Consider the following 20415-nt stretch of genomic DNA (forward strand, 5'->3'; position numbering starts at 1 on the left):
ATTTCATTTTTTGAAAAAAAAACTCACTCCTGGGGGTCAGTGAGCATAAAAAAACCTTACTACTTAAAGGGTTAATTAAATGAGAGGTGTTGGGCAGATAAAATGTATTATGCTCACTTTGTTAAAGATAACACGAGGAGGCCGTAGCCCAGGTGATATTAATGTGTGTTGGGGTGGGCTAAAGGCAGGCAGAATCCTTGTAGCCTGGGGCTTGGTTTTGGGATTAAGCCTTTCCTACCCTTTTTTATGTAGGGCGGTACAATCCAATCATGCCTCAGAGAAGTGACTTTGTATTAGAGACTTCCCTATTTTGTATATTGGATTAAGGGTTTGGATTTCTACACTATAAAATGGGGACGAAGTGGGAGCTTGGGCTCTTGGTTCCTGAGATTATCATTAGAAGAGAGAGCAGAGGAGAGCAGAGAAAGGCCACGTGGAGGAGGCCAGGAGAAGCAGCCAAGATGGTGGAGTGCTGAGTGAGATGCCAGTTTGTGTAGAGTTTGTATCTGGGATAAGGAAGGAGATGGGGAACTGAGGAGAATAAGGCTGGTGAGCTAGAAACCTTTGATTCTAGGAAACTCGGATAAGTCAGTGGCTTTGTGAGCACTGAATGTGAGTGGGTTTTGGAGCCCAGTGTGTATTTTTACTTGCCCGCCGGGTGCAAGCTAGGATTAAAGACTATGGCCCACCAGTTTGTGGCTCCGTTGTTTCTTTACCGACTGTCCGAATCCAATGCGAACCTGCATGTGAATGGCCACAATGGCGGCTCCTGGCCTTACAAGAGGCAGGGAGGCAGACAGACAGGATCCACCTGGGAAGCCCCCTACTGGGCAATGCTCTGCAGATCTGGGGTTGCTGTTCCACTGCTCGGCATCTGAGATATTTTTAGAGCCTGAGGTAAAGCCATGAAGCCATCCTCAGAGCCTGGGGCCAACTTACTTGAACCATTCAAGCCATGGCTACAGGAGGGGAAGAGAGAGAGAGAGAGAAAGAGAGAGAGAGAGAGGATGGAGAAGGGTGGAGAAGCAGATGGTTGCTTCTCCTGTGTGCCCTGACTGGGAATCAAATGCAGGACTTCCAGATGATGGGCCGATGCTCTACCACTGAGCCAAATGGCCAAGGGCCAGAGAAAGTCACTTTTAAGAGGTAACCAAATGAAGTAGTATCTGTTGTTGAATGTTTAAGTTTTAATCCTGTCATTTCTTATCTCAGTAATCTTTAAACTTGCCAATTTGTACACACTGAAGACAAACAGATCTCTTATCCAATCAAGGATGATATATCAGGCAAGGGAAAATATTTTTAATATTTCTACTAAGTAATCCTAAAGTATGTAAAATTAGACCTATATGATTTGTTAAGTTTGTACTTTTTTGTTAGCTCCAACATTTCTCTTCTGATTCTTCCCAAAGCATCAGTTTTTCTTTGAAAGCATTGATTTCATCGGTGCAAATAAGAATATTTTTGCGATCTCTTTACATACTTTTATTGTGCTTGTTGGGCAGATAAAATATATTATGCTTACTTTGTTAAAGATGGCGCTGCCCACGTGGAAGCCCGTTGCCCAGGTGATTACTTGGGATGGGCATGATTATATTAATGTGTGTTGGGGGTGGGCTGTGGGCAGGCAGGATCCTTGTAGCCTGGGGCTTGGTTTTGGGACTAAGTCTTTCCCACCCTTTTTGATGTGGGGTGGTGCACTCTCATGAGGAATCCCATTATGCCTCAGATAAGTGACTTTGTATCACAGACTTCCCTGTTTGTATATTGGATTAAAGGTTTTGGTTTCTACACTATGAAGTGGGGCAGACCTGCAGTTTGCTCTCTCTCGGTTCCTGAGATTAGCATTAGAGAGGAGAGGAGAGAAACACCACATGGAGGAGGCCAGGAGAAGCAGCCAAGATGGCAGAATGCTGAGGGAAAAGTGAGTTTGTGCAGAGGTTGTGCAGAGAGAAGGAGATGGGAAACAGAAGTGAGTAAGTCTGGTGAGCTAGAAACCTTTGATTCTAGGAAACTCAGATAAGTCAGTAGCTTTGTGAGCACTGAAAGAGTGGGTTTTGGAGCCCAGTGTGTCTTTTTACTTGCCCGCCAGGTGCAAGCTAGGATTAAAGATGATGGCCCACCAGTTTTTGGCTCCATTGTTTCATTACCGACTGTTCGAATCAAATGTGAACCTGCATGGGCCAAGTGGCTGTGATGGTAGCCATGGCTACTGGCTTTACAGTGCTCAATGATTGAAACAAATCAGCAAGAAATGCAACTTTAGTGTACCTAAGCTCATCATTGAGAAAATCAGCTGAAACTGTTAAGATGTCAAAAAGAGAGAACTTCTTCTTTAATTTATAAAATCTTGATAGAACTTGACTGGGATAACAACCCAACATCCATATGTAATAACAACTGCATGTGAGAAGCTTTTATTGAGGGACATAGTGCTGCAAACAATCTCATTGTAATGGCCTTCTTTTTATATAATTGACAATTGTGACAGTCTTATCTAGTACTTTTTTCAGCTCAGGTACCAATGATTTCAATGTTTATATTGCTCTATGGAGAAAACGAGTAAAAATAATTTGTTGGGAAGATAAAATGTATTATGCTCACTTTGTTAAAGAGGCCGTTGCCCAGGTGATATTAATGTGTGTTGGGGTGGGCTAAAGGCAAGCAGAATCCTTGTAGCCTGGGGCTTGGTTTTGGGATTAAGCCTTTCCTACCCTTTTTTGGTGTAAAGCGGTACAATCCTATCATGCCTCAGAGAAGTGACTTTGTATTAAGAGACTTCCCTATTATGTATATTGGATTAAGGGTTTGGATTTCTACACTATAAAATGGGAACGGAGTGGGAGTTTGGTCCTTGGTTCCTGAGGTTAGCATGAGAGAGCGGAGAGAGTAGAGCCAGCAGCTAAAGGAGGCCACGTGGAGTAGGCCAGGAAAAGCAGCCAAGATGGCGGAGTGCTGAGTGAGATGCCAGTTTGTGTAGAGTTTGTATCTGGGATAAGGAAGGAAATGGGGAACTGAGGAGATTAAAGGTTGGTGAGCTAGAAACCTTTGATTCTAGAAAACTCGGATAAGTCAGTGGCTTTGTGAGCACTGAGTGTGACTGGGTTTTGGAGCCCAGTGTGTATTTTTACTTGCCCGCCGGGTGCAAGGTAGGATTAAAGGCTATGGCCCATCAGCTTTTGGCTCCGCTGTTTCTTTACCGACTGTCCGAATCAAATGCGAACCTGCATGTGAATGGCCACAATGGCGGCTCCTGGCTTTACATAATTCTAGGATTCTTTTTTAGGACCAGTGTAACACATCTTTTTACCCTTCCTTATATAGAGGGAGCACTACTATCCATACAAATACTGATGCAGGAATCCAAAGACAAGCTACAACTGAAGTAATTATCAAGAACATCAAAAATATTTTGGCCCTTGGTTGTTTCTGTGAGTGGCTGACAAAATAAAAACTGCTCTAGCCTGACCAGACAGTGGCACAGTGGATAGAGCATCAGACTGGGATGCAGAGGAGGACCCACCCAGGTTTGAAATCCTGAGGTCACTGGCCTGAGCGCGGGCTCATCTGGCTTGAGCGTTGAATCACAGACATGAACTCCATGATCACTGGCTTGAGTCCAGAGGTTGCTGGCTTGAAGCCCAAGGTCCTGGCTTGAGCAAGGAGTCACTTGCTCTGCTGTAGCCCTCTTCCCCCCAGTCAAGGCACATATTAGAAAGCAATCAATGAACAACTAAGGTGCTACAACGAAGAATTGATGCTTCTCATCTCTCTTTCTTCCTGTCTGTCTGTCCCTATCTGTACCTTTCTGTCTCTCTCTGTCTCTGTCACAAAAACAAACAAATTGTTCTATACTCTCTTCTTTAAAAATAAATTTAATGAATGCTAGAAGTTGAGCTTTACCAGTAACATCAGTTGATTCATTCAGTTGAACAGCAAATATCTACTTCTTTAACGTGAGGTATCACTTGCAACTCAACATCTTGGGACAATTCCTGAACACATCAAAAAGACCTCCTTCTGAACCCTCATACACTGTTGGTGGGAATGTAAAGTAGTACAACCATTATGGAAGAAAGTATGGTGGTTCCTCAAAAAACTGAAAATAGAACTACCTTATGACCCAGCAATCCCTCTACTGGGTATATATCCCAAAAACTCAGAAACATTGATACGTAAAGACACATGCAGCCCCATGTTTATTGCAGCATTGTTCACAGTGGCCAGGACATGGAAACAACCAAAAAGCCCATCAATAGATGACTGGATAAAGAAGATGTGGCACATATACACTATGGAATACTACTCAGCCATAAGAAATGATGACATCGGAACATTTACAGCAAAATGGTGGGATCTTGATAACATGATACGAAGCGAAATAAGTAAATCAGAAAAAAACAGGAACTGTATTATTCCATACGTAGGTGGGACATAATAGTGAAACTAAGAGACATTTATAAGAGTGTGGTGGTTACGGGGGGGGGAGGGGGGAATGGGAGAGGGATAGGGGGTGGGGAGGGGCACAAAGAAAACAAGATAGAAGGTGACAGAGGACAATCTGACTTTGGGTGGTGGGTATGCAACATAATTGAACGACAAGATAACCTGGACTTGTTATCTTTGAATATATGTATCCTGATTTATTGATGTCACCCCATTAAAAAAATAAAATTATAAAAAAAAAAAAAAAAAAAAAAAAAAAAAAAAGATATCAAATCTGGAAAAAAAAAAAAGACCTCCTTCTTATATTCTTCACCAAATACCAAAATTTTTACAATTTTACAGCATGCTGGTAAAATTACAGGTTCTACAATTGTGTAAGATTTTATTTTTTAGCAACAATTTCTGTGATTGTTTAATTTGCTTCTTGTGCCTTTTCTGATACCATTACAAATTTTGACCTTTTTTTCACTTCATTAGTTTTATCCAGTACAAGTCTTTTAAAATATTCAACTAGCTTTTTGTACAACGCAAATATCTTTTTAATTTACTTGGAACCATAGCTTGGTTTGCTAATATTTTGCCACAAATTATGCAAGTGAGATGTAGTGAATTTTCTTCACAGGATATAAAGCCAAATGACAATCTTTGTGGTAATGGCAAAAAATAGTTTTTAATTTAGTTGTAGAAGAACCAGTGACAATTAAGGTACTGGACAAGGGGTTGCCCGCTGATGTGCTGGGCAAAGCAGCACTGATGTACTAACATCACTTTCTTCACAGTCTTCTGAGTTGTTTTTCTTTTTATTAGAAAATAATCCATGTTAAATAAAACGCTATTGACTAAAAATAAAAAAATAATCAAATAACATAAATCAAAAGAAAATTTGGGTATTACTTGAAATTATTTGTGAACACACTTGTTAAGAGTTCAAAACTAAACCATTGAAATGAAATAAATCTTACACAAACTGTTTCACCATCTGTATGTTTCTACACTAACTGAAAACTTTGGATACGCAATAAATATCGACACTGATAATACTACAAAGTTTACTCTGAAAAACTCGCCTCATTTCTTGGTATGTGCTGGGGTGAAAAATACACGTTGCCCAGGGACAAGCGGGCCTGCGGTGCGCCGGGGACAGAGGCGAAACTGCGCTGGTCCTGCTCGGGGCACTTTGGACTTTGCCTCCAGAAGCCACTGGGGCAGCGGGCCAGCCCTGCAAAGGCTCTCCCGGGCAAGGCTGAGCGTGGGCACTGGGACCTGGGCAGCAGGGGGTCTGGCTGGGCCAGCGGCTGGGCCCTTAGCGGGAACTTTCATACTATGGCTGGGATCTGCGAAAGGGGAAGAGGAGCCCCGCGTGTCCAAGGGGCTGCAAAACCCTGAGCCCTGCTGGACGCTGTCTTTTAAAAGGAAAATAGAGCTGAGCAATAAAATGTGTCATTTCTAATGGAAAAAAATTCCTGAAGCATTCCAGTCGAACATCACTGGTCTATGGAAACCCTTTCTGCAGAGGCCTTTTCAAGAAAGACAAATTTTCATTTGTACAAGGAAGACTAATATTTATATACTTGCCTGTGCTCTGTGCTAGTAAAACAGGTATCCTAGGGCCAAAATATCTACAGTAACAAACAGGCCCAAGCTGAGTTACATCATTAAACATTCCATAAACCAAGACAACACAGAAGAGCAGTCCTTATTCAGGACCTGCAAGTGACTCCAAACCACAGTAGCCACACGTTAGAACCTCTGCAGAGGGACGAAGGGATTCCTATTGACCAGTAATACTATGGTGCAAGGGGGATCTGTGGCTCACTCTCCTCACCTTTATTGCTCTGTTGTGGGCAAGATTAATATTAGCAATTAAAGACGCATACAGCAGTTTTCCATGAAAGAATGGTAAGGTCTCTAGAAAAATGGGAAAGTGACTCCCCTACACACTTTGCTGCCCTGGTTGTTTGCTAGCATTTCAAATTCTATTCTTATTAATTTACTCCTTCAGCTCAAAGCTTTACAATTTTGGGGGGAAATGTAAATATTTCATGAACATTAAAATTAGTAAGCGTTTTATATACTATGCATATTTGATCCTTTTCTGAAGTAGATTTTGGAAGAAAGAAGAAGGAAAAAGATCTGACTCAGAGCTGGGAGAGATATTCCTAAGGATGGCATGAGGCAGGAAGTTGCTGCTCAGAGCAGATGGTCACAAACTTAAGAGTTCTGTCAGGGACACTGGGGGAACTAGAGAGCAGGGCTACCCAGTGGTCAGTCTTTCCTTCTTGCTCACCTCTCCTAAACTCATTTTAAATGCATCTAGAATCAATTTCCAGGATAAACTCCTAAAATTCTAAAGCAGATGTTAATTTGCCTTCTCTTCTGATTAAGTGAAACAACTTCTATGTTCTGTCTAAAATGAAAAAAACTCTAATATATTTTAAAAATATGTATTCAATTAAAATTATTTAATCTAACATTGTTAAACAGTTAAGAGAAGTTAATACATATAAGCAAACAATATAAAACCTAAACATGACCAGTTATTTCTCCATCCACTCTTTTTTTTTTTTTTTAAATCAAGTGAGAGGAAGGGAGGAAGAGAGACTGACTCCTGCATGCACCCCGGCCATGATCCACCTGCCAACCATGTCTGGGGCTGATACTCCATTGCTTGGCAACCTAGCTACAGTATTTTAGCACCTGAAGTGAGGCCATGGAGCCATCCTCAGCACCCAAGGCCAACTTGCTCATTTGAGCCATTGCTGCGGGAGGGGGTGGGGGATGGAGAAGCAGACAGTCCCTTCTCCTATGTTCCCTGACCTGGAATTGAATGTGGGACTTCCACACATGGGGCCGACGTTCTACTGCTGAGCCAACTGGCCAGGGCCCCTTTAGTGATTCTTAATACAATATCATCACCTACTCACCAGCCAGCTCTCTCTCTGCTAAATGTGCACAGCTGTCTCTTCATCCTTTGTAAGTACTCCAGGTGAGTTCTAGGTACTAAGTAAAGTTGCTTATTTTCTTATTCTAAAAAGTGGTTAACAGTCCTAGCTCTACCTCAGAAGTACTCACAGTTTTTTATTTTGATTTAATTATTTTTTAAAATACAAATGTCAGTGTTTAACCTGTGGTAGCACAGTGGATAAAGTGTTGACCTGGAATGCTGAAGTTGCCAGTTCAAAATCCTGGGCTTGCTGGGTCAAGGCACATACAGGAAGCAACTACTATGAGTTGATGCTTCCTGCTCCTCCCCTCCCCTTTCTCTTTCTTCCGTCTCTAAAATCAATAAATAAGATTTTTTTTTTATTTACAAAGACAGAGAGAGAGTCAGAGAGAGGAATAGATAGGGACAGACAGACAGGAAGTGAGAGAGATGAGAAGCATCCATTTTTTGTTGTGGCACTTTAGTTGTTCATCGATTGCCCTCTCGTATGTGCCCTGACCGTGAGGCTACAGCAAACCGAGTAACCCCTTGCTGGAGCCAGCGACCTTGGGCCCAAGCTGGCGAGCTTTGCTCAAACCAGATGAACCCGCACTCAAGCTGGCAACCTCAGGGTCTTGAACCTGGGTCCTCTGCATCCCCGTCCGACGCTCTATCCACTGCGCCATAAATAAGATATTTAAAAAATAAAATAAAAATAGAGATGTCAAGGCCCTGCTATGGCCTACAGCACCAACATCTCCATGGGGCTACTACTGTGATGTGTATTTGTGAAGTTAGTTGCATGAACCCAAAACCTGGGTTTATCGTATAAATCAAGTTCACTGTTCCAGCCTGTGGAGATCTCTTAAGATCCTGATTCTACCTCAGAAGCTATCTTTATTTGCAATTCTAATGTACTTTCATTCAATAGCTTCAAGTTTTTATAAAAAATGTTGAACTAGCCAGGGCTAAAGCCTAAACCCTAAACCCTATAGCATACAATGAGTACTTTTCTGGTTGACAACCATTCATTACTTTACACTGTGCCACTGCCTATGGTGAGTCTTCTTTTTGCAGAGCTGGGATGTTCAACATTTCCCAGAACTCCTTGCACCTTTTTCACAACCAGGTAAGCAAGAAAGGAGGAAGAGGCCATGAGGCTGCTACTCTAGTTATTTCCTTCTGCCAAACATAGCTATGGAGACATGTAGAATTTTGTTTTTGTTTTTTTAAACAGCACCATTCCAGCACCGGGTCACCAGCCACATAGTGCTTAGGGATGGCTGCCTCAGCAGCAGTTTTCTAATCCCTGCACAGCAGTGGGGATTGAGATCAGCCTGGACTACGGAAGCCGGCAGAGCCAGCAGCAGCCTCTGGGTTCCCTGAGCCTGACCGCAGCAGCAGTAGTTATGTTTAGGATCACTGTGGTGGTAGTGGGGGCATCATTCCTGGAGGTCTAGCTTACAAATCCCTCTCCTCCAACCTTTCCATTGATTTTTATTAATATCCACACTTCTGACTTAAATCTCTCTATATTTAAACTACCTAGAGTAGTTTCTGTTTCCTCCAATAATCCCTGACTGACGCAAGCCCATTTGAGTATAAACTTTCAACCCTCAGCACTATCAACCAGGTCGTATTACAGTGTCCACAAGGATATCATCAAAGACCTTGTCAAATACTTTTCCAAAATCCTAAAACACAAAATCCAAACTCGACATTTTCTCTAATCTAGAAGTTTAGCGATGCTGTCAAAAAGAGGAAATTAAATTATTCTGATATGATTTGTTCCCACTAACCTAAGCTGACTTATAATGATCCAAGTCTCCTTTCCTAAAGAATTCACAGATGTTCTGGTTACACTACTTACTTGCTATGAAATCTTGAACAAGTCATTTATCATTCCCAAATCTCAGTTTCCTTAGTGGTAAATGGTAGTGACAATCCTACTTTACAGGGTCCTTGTGAGGAGTCAATAAAATAATGCATGGAAAGTCCTGAGCACAATGTTTGGCCTATACTAGACCCTCGATTACTGATAGCTATAACCTGAAAAATTCATCTTGTTTTCTCTTCTCTAAAAAAAAAAAAAAAAAAAAAAAAAGTAAAATAAAATTTAAACTTATCATGCTTCCATGACACTTTCCCCATATTTTCAGAGATATCAAATTTCACAGAGAGCCTGACCAGGCGGTGGCGCAGTGGATAGAGAGTCGGACTGGGATGCAGAGGACCCAGGTTCGAGACCCCGAGGTCGCCAGCTTGAGCACGGGCTCATCTGGTTTGAGCAAAAGCCCACCAGCTTTAAGCCAAGCTTGCTGGCTCCAGCAAGTGGTTACTCGGTCTACTGAAGGCCCACGGTCAAGGCACGTATGAGAAAGCAATCAATGAACAACTAAGGTGTTGCAATGCGCAATGAAAAACTAATGATTGATGCTTCTCATCTCTCTCCGTTCCTGTCTATCTGTCTCTGGCTATCTCTCTCTCTGACTCACTCTCTGTCTCTGAAATAAATAAATAAATAAATAAATAAATAAATAAATAAATAAAAATTTCACAGAGAAATATGATACAATAGTTCTCTCACCTGCAACCTATCAAAATACACATTATTGACCAAACTCCTAGTGAGGAAATAACCGACTGGCTTAGTGCTCCCTTACTGTTTCTTTATCCGGCCATTCCAAATGCTTGTATTCACGTTTGTGCTACTCTGGTCATTCTGAAGATCACTCCTCTCTTTAGAATTCCCTTTAGCTATCTTACTGAATAGAGAGATGGAGCAAGGTCTGGGAGGAGGCAGGGAAAGGGTGCAGCGAGAGTTTGCCATGGGAAGGAAAATGACAGAGCTGTTCCGTGGCTCAGCCTCTCCAGCCCCAGGAAGCTCAGACTGCCTCGCTGTGCGGGAAGCAGGGCGGGCTATCCAGATGCTCCAGCTGTCCAAGGTGATGGAAGGACAAGCTGACAGAGCATCTTTATTACCTACTATATTTAAAGCACTCCACTAGGTGCTTTATGTATTTACCTAAATTAACCCATGGTTACATATACAAACAGATAAGCATCACTGAAGCTCAGAAAAGATTAAGTAACAATTAAAAGTCGTCCGACTTTAATCCCACGCTCTCTCCACTACACTGCATCATTTGTCCAGAAAATACCTAATGGACTCTTACTACTGTGCTAGGTATTGTATAAAGCACTGGGAATACAGCGGGGAGTGAACAAATGATCACACAGGAATAGGCAATTATAATCCAACGTGACGATTGCTATTCAGAGTAAAAGCGCGAAGTGAGATGGTTGCCTGTATGGGAAGGGCACCCATCTCTAACCTTGGTCAAGGAAGCAAACATCTTAACTGAGCCTGAGAATTAGCAAAGGAAGCAAGAATCTAAGTAGAGGGAGGCATCGGGCAGTGTAAAATACAGGGGTTTGGGCATAATAAAAGTCCCAAAGTAAAGATGAATATTTTAAGAGCTTGGGAACTATAATAAGGAATAGTGAGACGTGAGAACAGAAGGGACGCAGAGACCAGAGAACACACTGCCCTTTAAACCATGTTGGGCTCCAAACTAAGACCAATGGGGAGTCACTGGAGGGCCCAAAGCAAAAGAGAGAGACGATGAGACCTGTATGGAGGGTCAGGGACCAAGACTGGAGGCAGGGGATCAGTTAGGAAGCATGAGACCTGATGTTAACTCAGTGAGGGGTTCTGGGAAAAGAGAAATTACAGACAACTTTAATTTTCCTATCTTACTCTACAGTCCATGTTTAAAACACCTATACATCTTCTCTAATTCTCACATGATAACATTTAATTTTCTTCAGGAAATAGGAAACAAGGTCCTCTACTGAAACTGGGAGGAGAGGTGGCAGGAAGACTTAGTGAAGGTCTGAAGTTGCCGCTTGTAGACTGAGAAAGAGCTGGGCAGAGAACACAGGCCGACAGAAGAGTTCTGAAGGCTCAAACGGGGCTGACGGCCATGAGATGGTGATCCTTATCTATATATATATATATATATATATATATATATATATATATATGAGACTGTCTCCATCAGCATGCAGTGGCCACAGTGAAGATACAGAAAGCATAAACAAATAGATTGATCCATGGTCACATTCTGCCAGGAAAGGAGAAAAGAAGACTGACCAATAGGGGTGAAGAGGTGAGGATATAAGGAAGAGAGTAGCTAAAGCCATGAAACACAGCTTCTAACCTGACTGGAGAATGTGGCTCTTCATCTGAAATCAACATAAGATCGTTCCTCTCAAGACAATTAGAGCTACCAATCCAGCCCCAGTTCTGGAAGACCAGAAAATTGTACCACAGAAACAGAGCTGAGTAGATCTGAACTGAACAAAGTAAAAGGTCCCAGTCTTCTCTCTGCTGAAACAATAGTGCTCCCAGAGTCACCCATGAAGAAGTAATCTCTACTATCACATCAACTAGATGCTAATGGATTCCTCGTCAGACCTGTGGTGGCACAGTGGATAAACGCATTGACCTGGAAGACTGAAGTTGCTGGTTGGAAGTCCTGGGCTTGCCTGGTCAAGGCACAGATAAGAAGCAATTGAGTTGATGCTCCTTGCTCCTCCCATTCCCTCCTTGCCTTTCTCTCTCTCTCTCTCTCTCAAAAAAAAAAAAAAAAAAGGCTAGACAATGGATTCCTTGACCTCCTCCTAATCTACTTCCTTTCAGGATAAAAATTCTTAAATGTTTATTTAATTAAGGACAATCAATGTACTCCTACCCGCTGCCAACCATTCATAATTCCAACTGACACGCATCACTCTGCATAGAGTAGAGGTCAACGTGTAAATAGTTGCTTTTACCAGACTGTGAAAGATCTTGGTTACTGAGCTAAATCCTGGCCACAAATAGATAATAAGAGGCCAGAGAGAGATGTGAATGCAAAGAGTGGGAGGGGGAGGGCAAAAGTAATGCTATCACTGCTGAATACAGATTTGGAGAATTCTTGGGACATGCCCTCAAGTTCATGATTTTTTTTTTTTAAGTGAGAGGTGGGGAGGTCCAGACAGACTCCTGCATGTGCCCTGATCAGGATCCACCCAGCAAGTCCCCTACTGGGCAATGTCTACCCCTCCAGACCACTGCTCCATTGTGTGGCAACTGAGCTATTTTGGTACCTGCAGCGAGGCCATGGACCCATCCTCAGGGCCTGGGGCCAACTTTGCTCCAAGCATTCAAGCCAGGACTGTAGGAGGGGAGGCAAGATGGAGAGAGAGGGGAGGGGTGGGGAAGCAGATGGTCTTCTCCTGTGTGCCCTGACTAGGAATTGAATGCAGGACTTCCACACGCTGGGTCGACACTCTACTACTGAGCCAACTGCCCAGAGCCATGTCATTTTTTTTTTTAAGACAGAAAGATATCAGTATTTTATTGTTAGCTATTCTTTTTTTTTTTAATTTTTAATGTTCGTGTTACTGATTTCAGAGAGAGAAAAGGAGAGAGCAGGGAAAAAACAGGAACATCTGTTCCTGTATGTACTCTGACCAGGGATTGAACCAGCAACCTTTGAGCTTCGGGAGGATACTACAACTGAGCTATCTGGCCAGGGCTAGCTATTGGTTTTATAAAGATACATTTTTTTTAGATCTGTCAACCACTGGTGGTTGGTGCCAATTCAACACCAACAAAATCCCCAATTCGGGCTGTGGCGAAGGAAACTTGAGTCAGTGCAAAACAGCTTAATTGCGATACAGCACCGCAGAGCAAACAGCACCTGGGGCAGGCCCTGCTCCCGCGAGACAGCACAGCCCCTCCAAGGCCGCACGCTCCATCCGGGCTGGCCGGACACAGGGTTTCAGCTCAGCCACCAAGACTCAGGTGGGAAGGGAAAGTGCACTCCCACGCCATTAATTTTTAAACAGATCAAATTAAAATCTTGTCACTTTCTACACTTTCTTTCAAAAGATCTTTTAATATTTGCTTCATAGAGGCAAATCAACACACTTTTCAGAAGTAAACAGGTTTGTAATTTCTATCTTTATGGATAACAGTAAAAGAGAATATGTAAATAATTTAAATTGACAAGAAGATTAAATCAGACTCCAACAGAAAACTCCAATATAAAAGGTGATGGAAATCAGAACCCTCAGCATACAATATAACATTCTAGATGTTTCTAAAAATTAAAAATAATATATTGCTATAATCTTTTTAGGGAAAAAAAAATTAAAGACACATCAGCAAATGAAGCTTTGACTGTTGTGACATACCCTGAAAGCTTATATCAACTAATCTAAGAAGTTTTAAAGATTTACAACATAAGAAAAAACAAAAAGTAACTATGTGGTTTCAGGAAAAGTAAGTTCAGCCTCAGCAACTTTTTCAAAATAATTTTTTACTATTGCTACACTATAGTAGGACAATCCCTGGGGGGATACATTAACATCATTTGATTAGATTTTTGGGAACATTACAGAATGATGTCAAAATTGTAGAAACTTAAAATATATGATGGAATTTAAAGAAGCACATAAAACAACTACTGATCATCTTAAATATGGGTTTTTAATAAGATCTCAAAAACATCATATAAACATATTGAAATAAGATTTAAATATGTGATTTGCAAAAAGTCTAAATACTTAGGACATGAAATTATAACATAGTGAATGATTTCTGTGGCTGTCAAAGCTAAATCTCATTACTCAAAATATGTAGAGATCTGTGATATAACTTTACTGTCTGATAATAAATCATCAGCACATATCTCTTCCCTGAAATATAACAATCTAACATGAATTCTATAAAAATTCATTTTTTAACCACTGTTTATATGCTGATGCTAAACTATGTGATTACATGGTAAAGTTATTTATGTTGTTTTGTAGGGAGCTCAGTAGCTCACTAGATACAAGAAAGCACTCAATGATCTTCTAAATCAGCGGTTCTCAACCTGTAGGTCACGACCCAGGCGGGGGTTGAACGACCAAAACACAGGGGTCGCCTAAAGCCATCCTATGTATTTCCGTATGTATTTCTGATGGCTTTAGGCGACCCCTGTGTTTTGGTCGTTCAACCCCCGCTGGGGTCGCGACCCACAGGTTGAGAACCGCTGTTCTAAATGGTCTGCTAAGAGTCACAGAGTTTGACTAAAAGAATTGTTATCACCATGTGGAAAAATGGTGAACTGTCTTATCATAGGGTCTTCTGCTCTACAGGGTACATGACTTGTCCCACAATACTAGCTGGCTTTGGAGGCCACAAGACCATTCAATACATTTGGATAAGCATGTTAGGGATGCAGAAAGCCTGTCCTCATCAGAAGCCTGGCTAGGAATTTCAGCGAATCCAAGTCTTAGCTGCTTTCCAGCATCGTCTCAGAAGACCCACTAGTTGTGGGATATGGAAAAGTTCATTACCCTCATCTCCCCAGGGTTAACTATATGGCAGTGTATTTGCATTTTGTGACTTTCTAGGCTCCACAATGCAAAAAGTCATGCATTACTGTTTCTGTGTCATTTAGAAGCAGTCCTGGGAAATGAAAAGTGCCTAGTGCTTAGGTTTTGACATCAGTGGACATGACTAGGGTGGTGGAGGAAGCGAAAGATCAGCTGACATCTATTTTTGCCTATAACTAAAATTACAGCATCCTACATTATTAACTGCAATCTCAGAAGAAATATACATATGAAGAAGTGATAGTCGGTGACACTATAACTTCATCACTCTGTAAGTAATGCATATCTGAGAGAATGTCTTGTCATTTTAGCCCTGCAGCAGCCCTGGCACTGTGCCTCACACATGACAAGCAGCAGTAAATATGCATTAAACTGAATTTTATGCAGGAATATCCCTGTCTCTTGATCATTATTTCTAATATTTCTTTTTGTCTCACCTCAACCTTTATTTCCTCTAACTTGCAACCCTGTGTCACTTTGATTGGACTGATAAATTAGACAGCGTGAAATAATATTATGTTGTATTTATTGGAACAAGATTTTAGGTTCACTTTTTTAATTGGAAAAGTAAACATTAAAAACATTATCTTTTTATCTGTAAAATACTGTACAAATTAAATTATGGGTTAGCATCTTTTTTTAAATTGATTTTAGCAAGAGGAAGCAGGGGTAAAGAAATAGAGAAAGGAGGAGACAGAGACAGAGAGACAGAGAGAGAGAGAGAGAGAAGGGAACATTGAACTGTTCCTGTATGAGCACTGACCAAGGATTGAACCAGTAACTGCTGTGCTTCAGGATGATGCTCTAATCAACAGAGCTATCTGGCCAGTGCAGGTTAGCATCTTTCAACAAAAAAGTTCCATAACCCTAAGTTAGAGATGTGCTTTTTGCTATATTAATATTTTTTAAATTTATTTGTGGAATACTGTTTTAAATAAAGCAAATAAAATTTCTACAATTGGCTATAAAAAGTAATACAAGTATTGATCAACTTACGACCTATGCAACTTACAACCACTCAACTTTATGACCACAATTGCTAGCTACAACTGCTGCTCTGCGTCTGGCAGTGCAAGCGTTGCCCAGCTGGGCGTACGACAGTGTGGACCAGCTTCCGGCAGCACTACCATCTCCGCAGGCACCATTTCAACTGTTATCCCAGACTTGGTACAGCAATTTGTGTTTTGTGTCTTGGATATTTTTCATCAAACCCTTCCCAAGATGTCTACCAAGAGGAAATTGTCTTTGCAGATATTAAACCAGTTGTACTGGTAATGCAGTGTTTTACTTAAACCTGACGAATGTAAAAATAAGAAACAAAATGATGTAGAGATGATACAAATGGCATAAAATGAACAAAGAAAATTATGATAACAATGATGAAAAAAAATTATGATAAAATATGACTGAAAGATTTTTATAACATCATTTCACAGTACTGTACATAGAGCCTACTCAACTTATGACCAAATCGTTTTAAGACGGGTCTGTTGTAACCAATCGTGGTCGTAAGTCGAGCACTACCTATACAGAACTATCCTGATTTCTGTGGACTATATACTTTCAAAATAGAAAATTAATATTCAATGGGAAAAAGCCACTAACTTTTCATTGTTCCATCTTCTTCTTCTTCATCCTCACTGTTGATAACCATGGTCCCCAAGTCAGACTCTAACATCGTGCTGTTATGCTCAATCATGGTCTGGGCCCCTTCACTCATTGTACTTGTAGCCCTCATCGTGCCCACGCTCTCCGAACTCGTCTTCACCATGGTGTGCGAGTCCAGCTCATCTTCGTCCTGCAAGCAAAATACTGCAATGAAGGAAGACTTTTCTAAGACAGCTGGATATCTTAATTCTTAAAAACAGTACAAGCATATTATATTTTAATAATGAAAAATACTACTATAACTATTAATTTTAATATAAGGATACACACACAGATGTTATCATAAGAACTAAACTTATACAAAATAACCTAAAGCTAAAGCAATAGAAACTGATGAAAGAGAAGGCTGCCAGCTATTTTAAAAAGGATTAAAAGAGGTAAATTATCAAGGAATGCATAACTAAGAATATAGTGACAAAATAAACAAAAGAGAGCACATTACTTGACTGTGGTGAGGGATGAACATACAATATGGTGTATAGAGATGTGCTGTAGAATTGGGCACCTGACGTGTATAATTATGTTAACCAATGCCACCCCAATAAAGTCAATATCAAAAACAGAACACATTAAAAATAGAACATGTGACACTACTATAACAGCCATGATAAGGCTCATAACCTTAAACAAAAGCCATTAGTTTCTTTTTTTGGAGAGCACAATCTATTTGTAATAAGTTAGGTCACATTCTCCCAGGCGCGAATCCAAGAAGGGGAGCACTCGAGTAGACCTGAGGGCACACAGCCAGGTGGCCCAAAACAGTGTCACAGGTAAGGCCAGTCCTGGGACAGCTCCCACCTCTGTATGGGAAGAGCTGGTGTCACCGCCTTCTTCTCAGTGGCCGCCACAGCCGAGCTCTCTGACGGCCTGCCCGATACCAGCACTGTCTGTGAGGACATGACAATTGAGGGTGGCGTGGCTTCTCGGTGGCCATCACGAGTGCAATAGTAATTGTTGGAGAGCTTGTGGTTGGGGCCCACAGGAAGCCTGGGAGGAGGCTGAGTTCCCAGAGGCCCAGTTCCGTAGCTTCTGGATGAACCGGGTAGCGGACGCCATCCTAGTTTTTTTTTTAATTGTGATAAATATATACAACATAAAATTTAACATCTTGATCATTTCCAGTATATGGTCCTATGACACTGAATAAATTCACAGTGCTGTGCCATCATCACCTATACTTATTTCACTACACCCAGAAGTTTTTCATCATCCAAAACAGAAACTCTGTACCCTTTAATAAATAACTCCTCAGTCCTTCCTTCTCCCAATACCTGATAACTTCTATTCCACTTTCTCTCACTATGAGTTTCACTATTCTAGGTATCTCGTATAAGTAGAATCATGCAATATGTGACTTTTTTTGTGTCTGACTTAATTCACTTAGCATGTTTTCAAGGTTCATCATATTGTAGCATGTATCAGGATTACTTTCCTTTTGAAGATTGAATGATAACTCACTGTATATATACATTTTGTTTATCGACTTCTTTGCTGATGAACATTGTTGTTTATATCTTTTAGTATAAGTTATATATTATAAGTTATTTGTTAATATAAATAATGCTGCTATGAACACTGGTATACAAGTATCTATTTCAGTCACAGCTTCTAATTCTTTTGGGTATATACATAGAGTAGTCATTCTGTACCACGTGGTAATTCTATTTTTAAGCTTTTGATGAACTGTCAAATTGTCTTCCAAAGTGGCTACACCATTTTATACTCCTTCCATCAGTGCACAGTGTTCCCATTTCTCCACAACCCTGTCAACTTATTATTTTCCGTTTTATTAAAATAATAGCCATCCTAATGGATATGTAGTTTGATTTGCATTTTTCTAATGACTAGTGAGCATCTTTTCATGTTCTTATTAGTAATTTGGATATCTTCTTACATGAAGAAATGTTTATTCAAGTCCTCTGCCTATTTTTGAAATAGGTTGGTTTCTGTCATTGTTAAGCTGCAGGGTTCAATATAAAGTATGGATATCAATCTTGCAAGTATTTCTCCCATTTTACAGGTTTCTTTTCATTCTCTTGATAGTTCCTTTGATACACAAGTTTTTAATTTTGATGAAATCCAATTTATTTTTTTTCTTTGCTGCCTATATTTATTTTGTCACATCCTAGCCATTAGTTTTTAAATGTAAATTCACAGAAAAATCAAGTCAGTAATATAAATAGAAACAAAAGATGCTCTTCAGAATGTTCACCAGAAGATAAACTGTAACAGAGGCATAAAAATACACTAACAAATTCTGGTTGAGAGACCAAAAAAATTGCTATTTTGAAAAGTCTGGCCCTGGCCAGATAGCTTGATATGTTAGAGCATCATCCAAAGCTCAGAGACTGCCATTTTGATCCCTGGTCAGGGCACACGCAGGAATGGCTCTCAGTGTTCCTGTCTCTCTCTCTCTCTCACCTCCCTTCTTTTCTCGCTAATATCAATAAATAAAAAATTTTTTAAAAAGTTTGATAATGAACTGAAATTCATTTATATCAATTCCACTTTAAGTAGAAACAGATAAGCACAGCCCAGTCTGACAGGTCAAAATGCAAATACAGGGAAGGGGAACATCTACACAATAAACACAATAAATTTAGCAGTACAGCCCAAAGTCTTTTGCTCTTCTTTCATGAGCCTCTCTTTTAGAAGACTTCTTCATTCTCATGCCTTCTACTTTCTAATATATCGAGGACTCCCAAATCCTGAAATCTTCCTATTTAAATACTTAATGATGCTTAAAACTCAGCATTCCCAAAGCAGATATCATTTCATCTATCCTTTTAGCCCCTCCTGTCTGCCTCCACCTCCAACAATCACCACCACAAAGAATAGTAACCTTCATTAGTTAGCAATGTCTTCTTAGGTTTATTCTCTCTTTTACCCCCTATATATAGCCAACAAATTCAGCTTCAAAAAATTCTCTCTGTTCCATCAGTTCTTTTCCATTCCCACCGCTACTGACTGAATTCCTCACTACGTCATGCCTAAGTTACTGCTGGTAAAGCTCCCTGACTGAAGAGTCTCTTCTACCCCCACCTTCTACACTCAGACAGATGTTAGTTCAAATCCTGGCTCCAATTCCTTACCAGGCATACTACCTGTAGGCAATCTATTTAAATCTCTGAACTCCAGTTGGTGTTACCATGATTAAGTGAGAAAAGATAGCAAAATGCCTGCACACTACTTAGGAACATGGTAGTTTCATGGCCATGTACTTATAGTACATACTATACCAATATTTTTTCTGAAAATTGTGTATTACAATATATCCTTCCACTTGAAGAATCTATAATACTCCCAGCTCTTCTCTGCATTTAGAAAAGCTAAACATTTCTGATGAGATTTTAATGACCTCTATTTTATCTAGCAAATCCTATTTTCTCATTGTTCACATATCCTGGACTCAGGCTGACCTTAACTGAGTCTAAAAACCCATAATTTTTCCTCTTTGCTCATGTCTTCTTCCTACCCAGAATGCTCTTTCCTCTCTATTAATTTTAAATAAATCATACCTAGTCCCTGGTCCAGTATATATTACTTTCATAGCTATTTCAGTCTTTGTTAATTATTCTGTTTTCCAAGCTTCTATAGAACTTACAATCTGTATTACACACGTTTGCATTTAAATGTATTATCTCCTACTGTAACTATTTTGTAAAATCTTTTATAAGTGATTATGGATAATCACTTACAGTACTTACAGTACTTCTGAATCTACTAAAGTCTTCAGTATTCCTTTTTATAGTAAGCAGTCATTATATATTTATTTTTTCACAGAATTATAAAATCAGGGATCTTTAATAATTCAAATGATCATTTTATATCTGAATAAACTAAGGCCTAAAGAAAGAAAGAGACTTTTCCAAGATCTTACACGTAATTAGTAGAGCTGAAAAGACAAAACAAAACCAAGAATCGTAGAACTGGGTTCCCTTAAG

The 20415-nt window shown here is 40.3% G+C and overlaps 1 protein-coding gene and 1 pseudogene across 1 annotated transcript in view; both read right to left on the reverse strand.

The window, feature by feature from the left end:
* The window catches only part of STK3 (serine/threonine kinase 3), a 374136-nt gene that overhangs the window by 104088 nt on the left and 249633 nt on the right, over positions 1-20415 (reverse strand). Inside the window, exon 9 of the mRNA XM_066379205.1 lies at positions 16409-16601. Coding sequence (XP_066235302.1) covers positions 16409-16601 — 193 coding nt within the window. The remainder of the gene's footprint in view (positions 1-16408; positions 16602-20415) is intronic.
* LOC136398042 (NADH dehydrogenase [ubiquinone] 1 alpha subcomplex subunit 7 pseudogene) lies at positions 17112-17527 on the reverse strand (annotated as a pseudogene).

The sequence above is a fragment of the Saccopteryx leptura genome, chromosome 3 (genome assembly GCF_036850995.1).
Source record: "Saccopteryx leptura isolate mSacLep1 chromosome 3, mSacLep1_pri_phased_curated, whole genome shotgun sequence".
NCBI classification, from domain to species: Eukaryota; Metazoa; Chordata; class Mammalia; order Chiroptera; family Emballonuridae; genus Saccopteryx; species Saccopteryx leptura.